The sequence below is a fragment of the Micromonas commoda genome, chromosome 7 (genome assembly GCF_000090985.2).
Source record: "Micromonas commoda chromosome 7, complete sequence".
In the NCBI taxonomy this organism is placed as follows: Eukaryota; Viridiplantae; Chlorophyta; class Mamiellophyceae; order Mamiellales; family Mamiellaceae; genus Micromonas; species Micromonas commoda.
In genome coordinates, this window is record NC_013044.1 from 92,396 (window position 1) to 109,685 (window position 17,290).

The 17,290-nt window shown below is 63.2% G+C and overlaps 4 protein-coding genes across 4 annotated transcripts; 2 read left to right on the forward strand and 2 right to left on the reverse strand.

The window, feature by feature from the left end:
* Positions 1-437: 437 nt before the first annotated feature.
* Positions 438-773, forward strand: MICPUN_59758 (predicted protein; the record flags this gene model as incomplete). The annotated part of the gene is made up of 1 exon (XM_002503392.1): positions 438-773. One exon carries the CDS (start codon positions 438-440, stop codon positions 771-773), a length of 336 nt encoding a protein of 111 aa, XP_002503438.1.
* Positions 774-780: 7 nt separating this feature from the next.
* On the reverse strand, positions 781-2,023 carry MICPUN_108537 (predicted protein). The gene has a single exon (XM_002503750.1). It carries the CDS (start codon positions 2,005-2,007, stop codon positions 916-918), a length of 1,092 nt encoding a protein of 363 aa, XP_002503796.1. The 5' UTR covers positions 2,008-2,023; the 3' UTR covers positions 781-915.
* A 628-nt stretch (positions 2,024-2,651) lies between these two features.
* Positions 2,652-4,244, forward strand: MICPUN_59760 (predicted protein; the record flags this gene model as incomplete). The annotated part of the gene is made up of 1 exon (XM_002503393.1): positions 2,652-4,244. The coding sequence occupies one exon, from the start codon at positions 2,652-2,654 to the stop codon at positions 4,242-4,244; it is 1,593 nt and encodes a 530-aa protein (XP_002503439.1).
* An 87-nt stretch (positions 4,245-4,331) lies between these two features.
* Positions 4,332-17,183, reverse strand: MICPUN_59761 (predicted protein; the record flags this gene model as incomplete). Its single annotated transcript, XM_002503751.1, has 1 exon — positions 4,332-17,183. The coding sequence occupies one exon, from the start codon at positions 17,181-17,183 to the stop codon at positions 4,332-4,334; it is 12,852 nt and encodes a 4,283-aa protein (XP_002503797.1).
* Between the last annotated feature and the right edge of the window lie 107 nt (positions 17,184-17,290).

Genomic DNA, 17,290 nt, shown 5'->3' on the forward strand with positions numbered 1-17,290 from the left:
GGTCGAACGCGTTTTCAGTGCCACCTGGGATCGATGTGGCGGCGCCCACAAAGGAATGGACGCGCGAGAACCACCGCGGGTGTCCCCTACGCCCGCGCGTGTCGCTCATAGTCCCTTTCCACAGGCAGCTGCAGCCTTGCGCGCTCTCTCGGGCCTTCCGAGAGTCAGCAGCGACCCGACTATCGCCAAGGAAACCAAGCCGATTGGAATATCTACGGCGGATATTCGTCGCAGCCGGGCGGCCGGGTTGTATACGCGTTTCTTCCCGCGAAAAAAGTGAGAGAAGGGAGGGGAGGATGACGGGAGTCGCGGCGGCTACGCGCGTCGCGGCGCCCCCCCTCGCGCCTCGAGGAACAGTCGAAGGATCCGTTCGTTCGAGTCCGTCGTGTCGCGCGGTCAGTTCAATCGCCCCGGCGAGTAAGACCCGCCGGGGGAAAATGCCAACACCAACCGTCGCTTCGCGTCGCGTCAGGACTGCGGAGGGGAGCGTTTTGCGCGCGTCCATCGACCCCACCGCCGCCTCCTCGGACGGAACCGGCTCCTCGGCAGGGTCGCTCATCACCGCGGGGGATATGTGGCGCCTGGCGCAGCAGAAGAGGTCCGCCGCGGTGGCGCTGTCCCGGTTTGCCGCAATGTCAGTCAACTTTGCCACGTTTGCGCAGCTCTCTGCGGCGCACACGGTGGAGGAGGCGTGGCGCGAGGTGGAGGAGGCCGAGGAGGCTGCGCGCGCGTTTCGCGCGAAGCAGACGGCGGGGCAAACCCCCGACGTGTGACGAGGGCGTCCGAACGTGTCTTTACTTGTCTTTACTTCTTTTGGCAACGCCCATCGCGTTGCCGCCCGAGCGAACTGCTCCCGTCGACCCGCTAGCGCTAAACACTCGCGATTGTAAGTAACATCACGAGAGTCGACGTACGTTACGATTCGAACGCCATCCAGTCCGGCGCCGGCACCCACACCCGGAACACGCTCGCCCTGGACACCTCCCAGCTCCTCAGCGTGCTCGCGTCGATGGGCAGCCTCATCTCCGGCCGCCCCGGCGCCGACGCGAACGAAATCGCGAGTCCGTCCCTCCTCGACCTGAGCTCGGGTCGCTCCTCGAGGACGAGGTCCATGAGCTGCTCCGTGGACGCGCCCAGGTGCAGCCGGTTGAGGACGAAGGACGTGGCGGAGCTCGGTCCCTCGCCGGGCCCCGTCGGGACGTCGACGTGCACCCTGACGTTGACGTGTTCGAACTCGTCCAGAAGCGACTCCATGTTTGTCGCCTGCGCGGTGATCACCTTCGCCTTGGCCGCCTGGTTCTCGCCAACCTTGGCGACGGAGTTACGATCGGGGTGGTTGCGTATGGCGATCTTGCGCAGGGACTTGATGATTCCCGGGACGTTTCCCGGGTCCACCGGGGCCGTACCCGGGGAGGCGTACTGCACAAAGCCCACCGCCGCCGACGCCACGCACATCGCCGAGCAAAATCCCGGGACGCACAGCTCGCCGGGGCCGGGTCCGAGCCTGAGTTGCGCCGGGGTGAGCCCCTCCCGCGGGACGTGCACCTTTGGGAGGAACGCCTTGAGGTTGTTGCGGAGCTCCTCCCTGGCCACGTCCGCGACGTCGTCCTCCGGAGCTATCGGTTGCGGATGGCCGTCCTCATCGGATGTCGCACCGGCGGTCGTCGTGTTATTGTTTTGGTTGGCGTTTGGGTTCGAACCGTGCGCGTCGATCTCGGGCTCCCTGCTCGTGTGACCGTCGGATGACCAGGACGCGTCCCTGCGCATCGGGTGGTACTCCGGGGAGCAGAAGTCCTCCTCGGGGAGGGGCTCGCTTCTGTTCCGCTGGACGAACGGCGGCGCGGGCGGCGGTCTGGCCGCCGCCCCCGCGCTCGCCCGGGCCTCCTCCTCCCTTCGCCGGAGCTCGGCAGCCTCCAGCTCCTCCCTGCGCCTGCGCGCCGCGCGAGCCTGCTCCCGCTGCTGCTGCGCCTCGAGCTTCGAACGCAGCACCGCGGACGACCTCTGCATGTCGTCAGCCTCGGATACCACCCGCCGAAGATCCGCGCCGTCGGGTCCGACCCGCGGCGCCTCGTCCGCCGCCGCCGCGACGGGCTCGTCGGCGCCTCGGTCGCCCCCATCCCGACGATTTGAAGGTTGGCGTCGGTGCTCCTGATCGGGGGGCGCGGGCGGCTCGTGCGAGCCGCCGTTCGACGTTGCGCTCGTCCTGTTCGCCTCCTGCAGCGCGACCATGACGGAGTCGTACCTCAGGACGTTCGCCTGGTGCTCCCGCTCGGCGTGGTCGAGGATCTCCCTCGCGAACGCGACTCGCACCTCGCTCATGCCGGCGTCGATGGAAGCCTGCTTGAGCTCTTTTTCCAGAGCGTCGACCATCTCTCGGTGCGCCTCGAGGGTCTCGGCGGTGGTGGGCGGGGTATCGAAAGGAGGGGGCGGCGCGGAGGGCTCATCGGGGCGTCCGCGCGGTGGAGGTGCCGGGGCGTCGCCGCGTGGTTTGGCGTGTGGCCGGGTCATCTGGGGGCGCGCGGGACGATCTGATTTTCTAAGCACCCCAGTCTTCCCGGTTTGGCTCGAATAGGAATCGAACGCTGCTTGTTAGCTCGCTTCGGAACGAACCCTTATCCTCGCCTCACAACGGCGGCACCTCACCGGTCGCGATGGCTTCGATGACCTCGCTCCGCGTCGCACACCTCAACGGTGAGCTCGCGCAGCTCCGTTCGTCGCGGCGCTCCGGCCGCCGGCGCACTGCTGTGCGCTCGCCCGTCGCCAGCGCCGCGATCGCGGAGGACTGGCGCGAAAAGTCCAAGCCGATCGCGCCGGGCGGCAACTACCCCGCCAAGGAGCACTGCTCCCAGTGCGGCCTGTGCGACACCTACTACATCGCGCACGTCAAGGACGCTTGCGCCTTCCTGGGCGACGGCATGTCCCGCATCGAGACGCTCGAGCCGACGGTGCACGGCAGGGGCCGCGACCTCGGCAACGACGAGATGCGACTCGGCGTCGTGGACGAGGTCTTCTACGCCAAGCGCAACCGGCCCGTGGAGGGTGCGCAGTGGACCGGCATCGTCACGTCCATCGCGATCGAGATGCTAAAGTCGGGTAAGGTGGAAGGGGTGGTGTGCGTGGCGTCGGACCCGGATAACGCGATGCATCCCAGGCCCATACTCGCGACCACCGTCGAGGAGATCCTGTCTTCCAAGGGGGTCAAACCCGCTCTGTCGCCGAACCTCTCGGTGCTCGCCGAGGTGGAGGCGCGGGGGCTGAAGAGGGTGCTGTTCATCGGCGTGGGGTGCGCGGTGCAGGCGCTGAGGTCGGTGGAGAAGTACCTCGGCCTGGAGAAGCTGTACGTCATGGGGACCAACTGCACCGACAACGGCCGCAAGGAGACGCTGTCGAAATTTTTGGAAAACGCGTCTGAGGATCCAGCCACCGTCGTCCACTACGAGTTCATGCAGGACTACCAGGTGCACCTCAAGCACACGGACGGGAGCTTCGAGAAGGTTCCGTACTTTTGCCTTCCCGCGAACAAGCTCAAGGACGTCATCGCGCCCTCGTGCTACTCGTGCTTCGATTACGTCAACGGCCTCGCCGACATCGTGGTTGGCTACATGGGCGTCCCTTACTATCACACGGACATGACCCGACACCCGCAGTACGTCACGGTGAGGAACGAGCGGGGCAAGGAGATGTTCGACATGATCCGCGGCGACTGCGACGTGACCCCCAGCGTGTCGAGCGGCGAGCGAAAGCCCTTCGTGATGCAGACGGTCATCTCCGACGACGAGGCGACGCTGGGCCGGGGGCCCGAGGAGCCCGCGCCGTTACCGGTGGGCAAGGCCATCGCGTGGCTCCTCGAGAAGATCGGCCCGAAAGGAAAGGAGTTTGGCATGTACTCGCTCGATTACCACACCATACGCAACTACCTCTACGTCAAGCGCACCTTCGGGGAGGAGCGGGCGACGCGGCACGTGCCCGACTACGCCAGGCTCGTCGTCGACGAGTACAACGTCTACGGAGCCGTGGACGAGCGACTGAAGCTGACGGGCACGCCGCCGGTGGGCGAGGCGCTTCCGAGGCCGGCGCCGAGCGGGAGGACGCCGGCGCCGGGGGTCGGACCGGACGCGGGGGTTGGCGGCGCGGGGGAGGGCGCGGAGCTTCCGGAGTTTCTCAAGGGGGCGGATCCCGGCGTCGTCGGCGGCGTCGTCGGGTTCCTGCTCTTCACCACGTTGGCGACAAAGCTCATGTCTTGACGTCTTTCTTCGCGAGGCGCGTGTATCGAGGGTTTAGAGGGTTTTGATCCATAAGACAAAAGTTAGTTCACGGTGCTACGACGCGGTCTACAGCCACGGGCACCAGCCCTCGTACATGGACGCGAGCGCGCGCGGATCCGTCGCCTGCGCCACCAACCTGTCGACGTCCTCCTTCGCCGTCAGCGGAGTCTCCGCGATCGCCGCCGCCGCCAAAGCGTCCTCGCCGCCCGGCGGGGACGGAACCGTCGGCGGTACGGAGGCCAGCGCGTTGCGCCTGAGCGCCTCGACGAGCTTGGGTCGACCCGCCAGCTTGGCCGCGACGACGGAGATGAGGCGAACGGCCGTCGGGTGACGACCGCCGCGCCAGCGACGGGGCGCGGAGCCGCGGCGGCGCTCGTTCGCCGCGATCGTCGTCGTCGTCGTAACGGTCGTCGTAACGGTCGTCGTCGTCGCGGATGCGACGTCGTCGTCGTCGTCGGACGAGTCGACGGGTTGTTTCATCTTACGCGTCGGTTTCTCGGCGTCGTCGTCCCGGGTCGACATCGCGGTGAGGCCGAGGCCCGTGTGTTCCTTGATGGCGATCGAGACGTTCCTCGCCGTCTCCTGCGCGCGCGTCAGGGTATCGCGGAGCGCGGTCGCGGTGTCGCGCAGGGCCTCGCCGCGTTTGACGTCCGCGCCGGCGAGCGCGAGCCAGCGCACGGCGTCGACAAACTGCGGCGAATGCTCGACGAGTTTGCCGGGTTTCGCGACGAGTTTGCCGGGTTTCGCTCCGCGTAGGGCTTCATCCGCGACTTGACGAGCCTTTTTAGCCAACGCGTCCATCTCCGCGAGTCGGTCCTCGAACTCCCGGAGGAGGTCCGACGCCGCGCCGGCGAAGTGCTCAGCGTTCTCCACGTCGCACGCCTCCGCCAGGTCCGCGGGTGCCTTGGCGAAGACGGCGTTGAGCCCCTCGAGGTGCTGCCCGGTCTCCGCGACGAACTGCAACATTTCAAACTCCTCGCCAACGTCGATTCCTCGGCAACTTCGGTACCTTATCATCGCCTCGCGAAGTTCCTCGAGGAGCTCCCGGGTGCGCGATCTCGGTTCGACAAAAGCGACGACGCCGACGTCGTCGACGACGGCGCGACTCTTCTCATCCGCCAATCTCGCCAGTTCCCGGGCCCTCTCAGCCTTCGCTTTGGCCTCGGCGCGAGCCACCGCCGCCTCCTCCGCCTCGGGTCCCGCCGCCGACGTCAGCTCCGCCGTCTCCAAAACCTCCTCGCACGCCAAGATGACCTCCTCGATGGCCAACTCGTACGTCTTCTCCCATCTGCCGCCGGCGACGTCTCGGTTGGACTTTTTGGACCTTTCGGGCTTTCGCTCCCTCTCCTCGGGAACGATCTCCCTCTTTTCGTCGCCCCTGCGTTTGAACGGGTTCCTGGCGATCCCAGACGCCGCCAACTTAGGTAGGTCGTCTCCGCGCTCGACGACGTCTCCCGTCACGTCGTCCTCGTCCAGCGCCGCGTCGAACGAAAAGTCGAGGAAGCCCTCGGGGAGGAGGTCGGACTCGGCGGCGGCTTCCCGCTCGGGTTCCCTGCACCGCTCAAACGACTCGACGCCCTCGCACAGCTGTCGACACGTCGCCGCGCGCTGATCGGAATCCCGCAGCGCGCGGACGCGATCCTCCAGAACGCGATTGAACGTATCCATCCGGTCGGCATCGGTGCTTCCAAACTGGAAAAATTCAACCACGGACCGTTCCACCGCCGCCGCCCTCCGAGACCAGTCCCTGACGGCGATGTCAGCCGACGTGAGCTCCGCGCCCGCCGTCGCGACGTCGTCCAGGTGTTTAGACCTCCAACGCCTCGACCGCGCCGGGTCAGCCTCGACGCCCCATCTCCCCATCGAGCCCCGCTCCAGCCGGGACTCCAGGAGCCACTCGGCGCGCGAAATCGCCGCGTCGGACGCGGCGTGCGTGAGCTCGCATCGCGCCAAGTCGGCTTCGGCGCGGGAGCGACGAATCTCGCACATCGCCTTGAGCGCGGCGTCGAGCATCGCGGTTGCCATGGCGTCCTCGTCCTTCGTGGCCTCGTACACCCTCTCCTGCTCGGGTTTAGGGGTTTCGATAAAGACGCCGTCGGTAGAGTTGACGAGGTCATACGTGACTCTCGCGACGGTTTCTTCGAGACTTTCCTGTACGATCCACGTGTCGATGACGTCCGCTGCTTCCTCAGCCTCTTTCAAGACGGTCGCGACGACGATCTCCTGCTTGCCCCCGATGTCGTGTTCCCCGTTGACGATGTTCTCCTCCCTCAAATCCCCGGAAACGTGCGCGCCGTGGGCGGCGAGCACGCGGGTGACGAGCTTGGAGAGCGCCTTTACGGAATACATCGGGTGAGCATTTTCGGGTGAGCCGAATTCCGTCTTACCCCCCGGAAACAACAGGGTATCACGGCACACGTGCGTCAGAAGCGCCTCGGAGAGCATCGGCGCGTCCTCGGCGAGAGACTTCACCAGCGCTCGCAACTCAACAGCCAACTGCCCGCACTCCCTCCTAAGGGCCATACGCTCATCAATCAAACGCGGTGCCCCGTCATTCGGGTCAAACGCTCGTCGCTCCAGGGCCTGCGCCGCGCGGGCAGCCTCCACGATGCGCATACTTCGCATCGGATCGACCGCGCGCGGGTCGAGAACGACGGGGAGGACGTGCTTCATCACCCTGTGCGGCAGCGTCGCCGCGTCCATCACCGAATCGATGAACGCGGCCGGGGGTAACTCGTGATAACTCGCCGGCTGCGAACGGATGATTTTGCGGTAATCGTCCGAGTTGAAGGCGCCGTACACCGCCGCCGCGAGCACCGCGGATCTTTCGCGGCGTGGCATGGCGGCGATGCGCTCCTCGAGGGTCCCAACGCTCGCGTCGTCGTCGTCGTAACGGTCGTCGTAACGGTCGGTTCGAGGTTCGGGCGCCTGAGAGTCGCCGCCGTCGCGCATCAACTCCTCGATGTCGAGATCCTCCTCGACGCGAAGGTTGGACATTTCATTCTCGAGCGAACCGTCGTCGTCCCCGTCGCTGAGGCCGCCCAGCTCCTCGCCGTCGCCCCCCATGTCACCGAAGAACCCCAAGGAGGACGAGAGCGCAAACGACGCCCGGGGCTCCGCAGACGGCTCGCTCGATCCCGGCGGGGGTTCCGTCGCCCGGTGAGTCACCGCCCGGTGAGTCACCGCCATCCTCGAGTCATCCGCCCTCCCGGCGCGAACGGGCGCGCGCGAGGCGTACTCGACGAGCCAGCTCAGCGCCGGCCTCTCCCGGGTCCCCTCCATCTCATCAGAGCGCATCTCGCGAAACACGCGATCCACGGTTTGCCCGAAGCTCTGGTCCCACCGGCGCGCGCCCGCGGCGGCGTGACGCTTGCACTCCTTCGCTGCTATAACAGCTTGGTATCGAAGTGCCGGCAGCGTCCTCGACTCGCGTTCGTGCCAAGCGCCCGTCGCCGCGCAGTATCGCGCCCACGAGATGGCTCCGGATTCGTCCGGAGCACTCGCGCCGTCGATGAGCCGACGGAACGTTTCGACGGCGTCGCGGATAGAGCCCGGACAGAGCCCGGAGGGACCCCGGACTGACACGTCTCGCGCCTCCTCGAGCGCCTTGGCCCACACCGCGCGTCGATCGGATTCCGGGTACGACGGGGGCAGGTTAGACGTCACCCACGCGTTGTATCGCTCGAGCGCGGCGGCGGCGGCGTCCGTCGCCTCGTCGCGGGCGGCGAGGAGCCCGACGCCCTCGACGTCGATTTTCGAAGCCGCCTCTTGGAGCTCGTTGCTGAGCGCCAACGACGCCGTTAACGCCGCCGCGCGGAGCATGGGCGCCCCGCCGTCGTTCGCGGTCGTCGTCGTCCTGTTCCGTAGCTCGGACAGCACCTTCGCGGCGGGCGCCAGTCGGTCGAGCGCTCGCCCGTGCCTGTCGGACCAAGACCTGGCGTCCGCCGCGTGTTCCGACAAATTCCGAATCGCGTCGTCGAGGTTGGAAACGGAGACGCCAGCCGTGGAGAACTCCTCGGCGTCCGAAGCCTGCGCCGCCTCCGCCGCCGCGTCCCGCGCGTCCAACCTCGCCGCCTCCGCCGCTTCCGCCGCCTCCGCCGCCGCGATGACCGCGGCGCCGTCCTCCGCGGCGCGTCCCCGCAGCTCCGCGAGAATCCCGTCGACTTCGCGAGCGAGCTCGAAGAATTCCGAAGGAAAGCCGCATACGGAGCCCGCTTGGGGTGCCAGCGCGGATTCACGAATCTTCGCGGCGAACGATTCGAGGCCCGCGGCGATGTCTAAGGCTTGGTGCTCCCTCGCCAGGTCACCCCTCCTCGCGTGCTTCCTCCCCGGCCCGCGCGCCGTCGGACCGGCACCGGCGCCGTCATCGATCCAGTCCGTCAGCGGTTCCCTCGTCAGCAGCTCGAGCGCGCCGAGCAGCGCCTGCCTCGCGGGCGGTCTCCTGAGCGCCGCCAGCGCCGTTTCCGCGGCGCATCTGAACGGTCCGTGCGTCTCCGTCGGTCCAAACGCGGCGACGGAGACGGGGGTGAGACGAAACGGGACAACCTCCGGCACCGGCAACGTCAAACCGCGGTCAAACGAGACGTTGTAATCGATGTGGACGACGTCGCCGGTGGCGAGGTTGACGAGGACGTTGTCCAGGTGCCGGTCCCCCAGGCCGACGAGGTGGCCCACCACGGACGCCGTCGCCACCGACCTCGCGTGACGCATCGATTTTAAAAGCCACGCCGCCGACGTCGGCGCGCCGCACCACAGCTCGCGGTGGAGAAAATCCTGCGGAACCTCGGCGCGCATCCGCTCCACCGTGTCGCGCAGCACGTCCGCGGGCCACTCGCGGCGCTTCGCGGCGGTGGTCACCCCCGCGGCGCGAAGCGCGGCGGACACCCGAGTGTAGAAGAGATCTAGGGGCTTGGTCTTCGAAGCCTCGGGTGGGTCGGCGGGGCGCCAGTCGGTTGGGACGGCGCCGGGCGGGGGTAGCGCGGACGCCGCGCGGGCGCGTCGCTGCCATCCCGCAAAGACGGCGGACATCGGCGTCGCGTTCTGCACCCATTGGATGAGCCCGCTGTTCCCCGCGAGCGGCGTCACCGAGTACGTGGAATACCTCAGCCGCCGCCGCCGCGCCTCTTCGTCGGAGAAGAGCGCGGCGTTGACGATTTCGCCGAATCGCATAAGTCTCGCGTCCAGCCTGAGGTCCTCGTTCCCCTTGAGCAGAAACATCCGGAGATCGCCGTCGGAGCCGAGGAGGGTGATGCGCTTGGGGCGAGACTTGGTCGGGAGCACGGTGACGTCGGAGCCGACGGAGACGATGTCGACGCCGTAGCCCACGGGCATCGGCGCCGTGAAACCGCCGGCGCGAGTGCCCAGTTTCGCGAGCGACGGGGACAGGTTCTTCAGTCTCAGCTCGCGTTTGCGCTCCAGACCGCGCGCGAGATGCACCATCTGCTCTTTCACCGCGCGCCAACCCGCGGACGGGTCGGATGCGATGGACCTTCTGAACTGATCCGCGGCGTCTAGCAAGCCGTCGCGGTATTTTCTGGCGAAAGACTTGACGTGGGGGGTGACAAACCCGGTTCCGGAGAGAGCCTCGCGGACGAGTCGATCGAGCTCGACCACCGCGGGGCGCATCACCAGCTCCAGAGTCTCCGGCGAGTCTCCGAGGGTCTCCGAGGACTCGGGTATCGAGGCGATTCGTCGGGTCACGTCGCCGTGGAGTTCCTGCAGCGACGTCAGCAACTCCTCATCGTGCAAAACCGCCAGGCGCCCGAGTTCCGACACCATGAGCGTGACGTCTGCGAACAGTCGCGGATGGCGGATGTTCAGGACCGACTTGATCCTGCCGATGGCCTCGAGCGCGCGAGATGCGCTGGCAAAGCGCTCGCGCACCGCGGCAAGAGCCTCTGGGATATCCTCGGTACTCATGGCGAGTTCGTTGGCTGCATCTGCCTCATCATCCGCCGCCGCAGCTTCCACCGCGATGGCGTAGGACAATGCACGCGGGATTTCCTTGGCTACGCGCACCAGCACAGCCGTGACATTTTCCCGAACCGTTCGGACGTCCGAGTGGAGTAGGTTAATCAGCTCAGGAATGAAGTCACCGAAAGTCAGCGTTGGGATTTCCTGAAAGATCTTGGTCATTTCGTCCCTCTCACCAATTTGTTGACTGGTTGCCAGGTCGAGGAGACGTACCATGGCATGATGCCGATCCAACTCCGTGTCTCTATCGAGGGATTTGTTTCTGACGAGATACTGCGCATAGGCGTTGGCAACCTCGAGAAGGTGCGTGACTTCCTTCACATCCGCACCGCGGTCGATTGGAGTCGGCTCGCCGCAAACTCCGTCAATGTCCTCGACACCCGCCGCTGAGATTGGATGTCTGTCGCGGCGTTTTGGACCCCAGGGTGCGGGATCGTTCGGATCGTTCGGATCGTTCGGATTGTTCGGATCGTTCGGATCGTCTATGTCGCGTCGATAGAAATCGTCAAAGAATCTGGCGTACTCGAGCCACACTTTCGCGTTTTCATCGTGACGATCACCAAACAGATCCCAATCAGCCACCTTCTTGAGAAGAGCACCCCTCCTCGGCTCCACGTTTTGCCGCAGTCCTGCTGGCAAGTGTTCTTCAGGATTGTGCAAAATTCGGGCGCGCTCTCTGTCAATCTCGTCCTCTCGTCTCTTGAGGGGAATCAAGTCTTTCATGACCTGGATGTGATGTCTCAGTCTGTCAGTATCAGTTCTCCCTTGTATGTCTTTCAAGATCTTTTCGTGGCGTGCCAATTGCGCATCAAGATCCACCGCGCTCTGCTTGACGAGGCTTTCGTACAGATCGTGAGACCGAGTCCTGCTGAAACTGGCTTTCTTGATATCTTCGAACTTTGAAGAGAGAGAATGTTTCTTGAACACGTGTTCAATGAACTCGCTGTCATCAAATAACTTCTCAAGCGGATAACTTCTCAACCAAGCGGATTCCAGATCAAGCTGAGCACTACTCTGAGGGTCTCGTGACCCTTCAATTTGACATAGGATTTTGCAGACAACTTTCGAGTTTCCCCGTTTTTCAGCACAAGAGAGGATTTCCATAAGGAGTCTGGCCGAGGGCGAGTCGTCCGTTGATGCGAAAGGGATCTGCAAAAGGGCAGTCCGCGACCAGTCATCGCCGTTCTTGAGACTAAGAGAATTCAGCACCCTGCAAAGCTTGATCCACGCAGCTTGACGCTGGACAGCCCCGTGGGATTTTGGAGAGGCCCCGAAGAGACGTTGATACTGGTCGAGCTTTGCTGCGCAAACTAAGTCGGCGGTGGCAAGTTCAAGGTGCAGAGTCTCAGTCACCCCAGGCGAACCCATCAGGTTGGACAGCCGCATTGGCTCCTGCATTTTCTTCATCGCCGTCTGCAACTGTTTCCTGGTGTCGGCAATCCTCTCAGGTGGGTCTCTGAGAGGATTGCGCACGAACAGCTCCTCAAGATGACGCTGAGTCGCGTGATTGAGAACATCGACAACCTCCATCGGTGAAGCGGGGGGCTTCTCGGAAATCCTAATAGGGACGTTTAGAAGTGATTTGCAGTCACTTGCAAACTGATACCGATCAAAATTTGCCCAGGCTCCGAGTAACTCCGGTTTCACATCGACATCCTTGAGCGCCGAGGTCAACTCGTTGGATCCCGCCTTATCGGCGTCTTGCTGAATGTTGCGAAGATCTTTTCGCCAATCGTCGAGACCATCCCAGTCGCACACGGAGGCGTAGGCATGCGTCAGGCGCTTCGCCACTGCACGCACAGAGGCGGATTCAATCTTGACAGGAGTCTTGAGCAACTGTCGGTATCTCTCAGCAGCCTCCTCGTGACGTCCATCCGCCTCAAGCGCAGCTGCGCGGACCCAATCGAGGAGGCCCTCAGCCTTCTTGCTGAACGCATCGTCGGAGGTTGTATCATGGGAAGTTGGGAGCCAGCCATCCAGGCCCGCAGACCTCAATCGGGGCTCACACCAGTCCGCCAGGCCTATCAGCAGGTCTGGCTCACCAAACGACACCAACAGCGATACGGCGTCGCTAATCGCGCGGAAGACAAAAGCCACAGCGTCCTTCTCGGAGTCGGTTTCCTCCCCAGCGGACTTCCGCTCAAAGTTTTTCAACTTGTCCTGAGCTTCACTCTTCTCGCGGTACAGCTTCTCGCGGTCCTCCTTCGTATCCTTGACCTCTTCCCTCAGCTCATCAACCTTCTCTCTGGCTTTGTCGATCTCTTGCCTCGACCTGTTTGCATTCATCCGCTCCGACACCAGCTGCCTCGCGCGCTCCAACCTCGCGGCAACCAGCCCGTGGCGCTTGTGAGCCTTGCCGAGCCGGACATTTGCCTCGCTGAGAGCGTTTTTCAGCTCAAGATGTCGAGCGGGAGCCTCAGCCCGCCGTCTTGCAGCCTTCTCCACGCGGCGCTCTAGCGTCTTGAAGGCGCCTTGGACTCGCGATAACGCGATGTTTGCGCCCACAGCGACGTTGCCGCAGCTCTTCGCGGCACCCAGCGAGGCTTCTTTGATGCGCCGCAGCCAGTCAACGCAGATCTGCTTGTTGAGCCTGAAGAAGCTCGCCGCCGACTTGCCGGGAGGCGGTAAGCTGAGTGTACCCTCGTAGGCATTGTACATCTGACGCTCGAGAGCCTGAACGAACTCCAAGAGGAGCCACGTGCCCGTCATGCTGTGCGCATTTGTCCGCGGTACGTTTTTGGCACCCGCGACCGTCGGCGTCTTGGCGTGCCGCACTTCTCGAAGGCTTTGCTCGATGACTGAAAGCGTCTCGGAGGCGTTGCCATAGTGTGTGCGGAGCCTCGCGCTGACGCACTGCCGCGCAGTCTCCTGCACGGCCCACCACATCACCGCGTCATCGTTGATGGAGATTGCGTTGAGATCGATCGATGAGTCCGAGTCCTTCTCGGAGTCCACATCCATCGGCGCGGGTTCCGATATTCTCACCGCCGGCGTCTCAACAGCGCCTCGCATCTCGGCCCTGTCCGCAGCGGCGGCGTTCAGAAGTGTTCCGCCAACCGACGTGAGCGATGCCGCCACTGGATCCTGGCGCGTTGGCGGCGGCGCAACCTTCACCGCTCGATCGAGCATCTTCCGGATAGTTGCGGGAGCCACCTTGGTCATGTCCTTGCTCATGAGCGCGTCCAAGATACTTTTCAGGTCAGCCGACTGAAAATTGGCGCGCCTGGCCGCGAGCGCGAAGCTTGTCACCCATTGCGGTGTGTCGCATAGGTTCTTGCCCGTTCTCCAGGCAGCTGCAAGCGAAAGTCCAGGCAGCGCCGCAGCCCACTTATCTCGGACCATCTTCACCTTGTCGCCGATGCATCTCAACGCCGTTCGGTGCACGTTCCAGATGATGCGAACTTCCGCATTCCAGTCATCAGGGGGAATGATCACGGGATCCACCAGAAGCTCGGCGGCTGCGATGCGAACTTCTGGGTCCTTGCATTCCTCTGCAAGTTCGCGCACCTTATCGAAAATCTTCTCCGATTTGTGCATGTAAACCTTAGCCGATGCCTTGTCCTCGAGGAGCGTCCGAAGTGCTGTGAGGGTCTTACCATCCGCGGTGTCTGGATCCAAAGCCGGCAGCAGTAGGGCCTCCGCCTTTGAGTCGAAATCGAATTCAGCGGTGTCAAATAGATCAATCTTCCACTTCAGAGTGATGAACTTGTCAATTAAGGGTTTTAGCACTGGATGGCTCTTGATGATCTGCTCGGGAGCCAGGCGGTCATGAAGCAACTCCCCGGGAGCCAGGCGGGAATAAAGCAAACGCGCAATCTCCGACCTGACTCTGTGATCGATTTTTGTCCCGCCTGATCCGTTCCATAAGCAGAGGAACACATCGAGATCGAGATCGACGGCGCGTACCAACGCTTCTATAACTGCAATCGATGTTCTTGTGTTTTTCTTCTCAAGGCTCGTCTTGATTAAAGCGAGATCGGATTCAAATAAAATCCTTGATGCTCGCGAAACGATGAAGCGGACAGCGACGTTGGAGCTTTTCGCTGCTTCCAAATATGCCATTTTACCACACAGTGCAGTCTCAGGATCGTTACTTTGTGAAACCCAACGCACAGTCCGAAAAACACCTTCACCGAGATGAAAAGGGAGCTCTGGTTCGCTGTCGAGGTCGATGTTTTCAAGGTCAGGGTTGTGAAATCTTAGGCAAGCAAGCATGCCTTCAAGACTAGCATAAATTGTCTGCACGTGCGTTTCCGGTGAGTCCATTTCATTTGTACCACAGTATGAGTTTATGAAGCTCGGGAAAGTATGATACACGAAGCTGTTTGCGACTTCGACACATTGCCCTTGCAAAAATTCCCATTTATCCGCGACAGTTTTCATCGCCGTTTGCTTTTCCTTCAAAGTCGCCTTCTCCAACTGTGCGAGCTTATCTCCTGAGCATCCTGATCCGTTCAGAAGTCTGACGAGAAGGCTTCCTAGCATTATGAAAATTCCCCAGAAGACATCATAATCCGGATAACACCTGTTAATCGCCTGACAAGTCGCGCGTGAGCTTGAGACAAGCCACCTGTTAGATCGACGATATAGGATCTCTCGATCTTCGCTGCACTCTATCTCATTGTAAATTTTGAGACGAACAGCGTGTGACATCAGGGCATATGCAAGAGACGTCGCTTCCTCCCAAGCAGTTTCGCAGATATCGCCCATGCAAGATCGGAAGCAATGAGCGACAGCAATCGGATCGGGATCAATAGCAGTGCATCCATATTGTAGTTCGTCTGGCTCGATGCAGTACTGCATCAGCCGATGCAGCAGTTTACGATGGTGAGCGCGTTGGGTGCTTGTCGGACGGTTCCACTTGTGCTTGAATTTGGAGAGTAGTTCACACGCCTCGACCCAACAGTTAAACCCACGAGAACCGTCACGGCGATGACAGCATGCCAAAGGGACGATCGCATCGACAAAATCTTCAAACGTGACTGCATGTCTATGCCGCCACGGCAAGTCAAACTCTTTTGCCGCGACATTGATGCGCATCGACGGAAAAGTTTTTGACGTGTCACCCGCGGGTAGCGAGCCTTCTTCCGTCCACCTCGCGGAAACGTCGTCCAGGAAAAGCGATTTTATCGTGAGGTCTCTAGTCAGAATGGAAAACAGCCTGAACATCGGCAGCAACATATCCTCATCCACGTGAGGATCGTTCAACATTGACACGCATGACTCGAGCAGGGGTGGTATGCGCTGCCAAAGGATATGCAGCATATTGGAATGCCGCACGATGGAGGCGTCATCGCCGTCCACATCTACCGCCACCTTAGCATCGAGGATCGCGTCCATGAGCGGCGCGAGACAGGCACACACTGCTTCGATGGCAAATTCCTTTTGCTCCACCTCCATCTTCATCTCTTCGGCATCCCGACATTCGGCTGGCCCTGAACCCGTGTCGACTGGCTCTGCGATGGTGACGAACATGATTTCGAAGAATTGCATATCGAAGTCCCGAAAGGTGGTAGAGTCGCCCGGTATCTCGCCCTCCCTGACCCGTCGTTCCCTCTCCCACACGGCGTTTCGAGCCGGCGTGTATTCTTCATCGACAAAGCGTTTCCAGGCTTTTTTATCGGATGGATTCGGTGGTTTGACTTTTCCACTCATCGGGAAAAGCGATTTTCCGTGCGGCACGCTCAGCCTGTCGGAGTGGTACTTGTAGGAGTGCGCCGCCGCGTAGCCGCGAATGTAAGCGCACGCCGCAGTTCCCAACACCGCGGGCGCGAGGGTCCTGATCTCACGCACGCGATCGTGTTCCAGCGAGCGGAGTCCCTTGGCCAGCTTCTCAAACTTTGTCTCGGATACAAAATTCGCGTCCCAGTCGTAGCCGTCTCGAAACATGCCCGGTCCCCCCGCGCCTTGGCACGCGACGCCTACGGCTTTGAGCGCGGCGATCCGCGCGGCGTCGTCCCGTTTTATGTCGAGGGCGATATCGAGGTCGGTCGTGACCTTTTGCTGCGAGAGTTGCGCGGGCGCGATCCGTAACACGGGCACCTGGACCAACCTCCCGTCTCTCGCGACGGTGACGGTTCGTCCGCCAGCTGTGCCGCCGCCAACCTCCGGATGGTCCCTCTTCTCCCTCTGGCGAACCTTCACGGCGATCTCCCCGGGACCCGTCGCGGGCACCGCGGTGGCACCCCCCGTCGCGCGGTCCGTCGCCCTGGAGGCGTCGCGACCGGTCGCCTGCACGAGCGCCCACGCCAGTTCACGCGCCTCGGCTGCGTCGAGGACCACCGGCATCTCATCGGCGCCCTCGTCCACGAGCCTTGCGGCTAAGCGAGCGCCGAGGTACCTGCCGAACAAACGCGCGGGGAGGTATCGGTGGAGACCGAGCGTCGTCGCGTCGGCACCCCTGACGGCACCCCTGACGGCACCCCTGGAGGAACCCATGGGCCACGGTCGCACCTTGATCTGCGCGGGCATGCCGCGTTGGGACCGCGTGAATGCGGTCGGGTCGATGGGTTCGCTGTTGGCGGCGCGCGAGAACACGGCGCCCTCGGGGGCGCCCGCGCGACGCTTGGGCTTGAAGACGTCGAGCATCACCCGGTGGTCCGCGCCGTCGTCGTTGACGGTGCAGATGAACACGGCGGTGTTGGTGGATGCGACGTCGTTCTCGAGGATGAACGCGCCATCCTCGCCCATGCCAATCAGGCGCTTGTCGAAAGCCTCTTTGGCGATCGTCTCTCGAGCGACGAAGACGAAGCCCCCGTCGAAGTCGGGTATCTCCCCGGCCGGGGGTGGCCGGCATCGGGCGGCGGCTGCGGCGCCGCCGATGCTACCATCGCCTCTACCGGGGTTACGGCCGCGTTCGCCGCGGCCGCGGCCGCCTCGACCGCTCGCATCGCGGCCTCGGCCTCTGCCCCCTTCGCGGGGGCGATTCTGGCCAGAGGGAGCCATGGAGGGTGGGAGGCCGCTCCGTCCCTCACCTTCGGTGGGGATCGGTCAGGTTGGCGTACTCAGCTCGCCATGATCGCGAGTGGATGAGTCCGTGGACGGGAGGACGC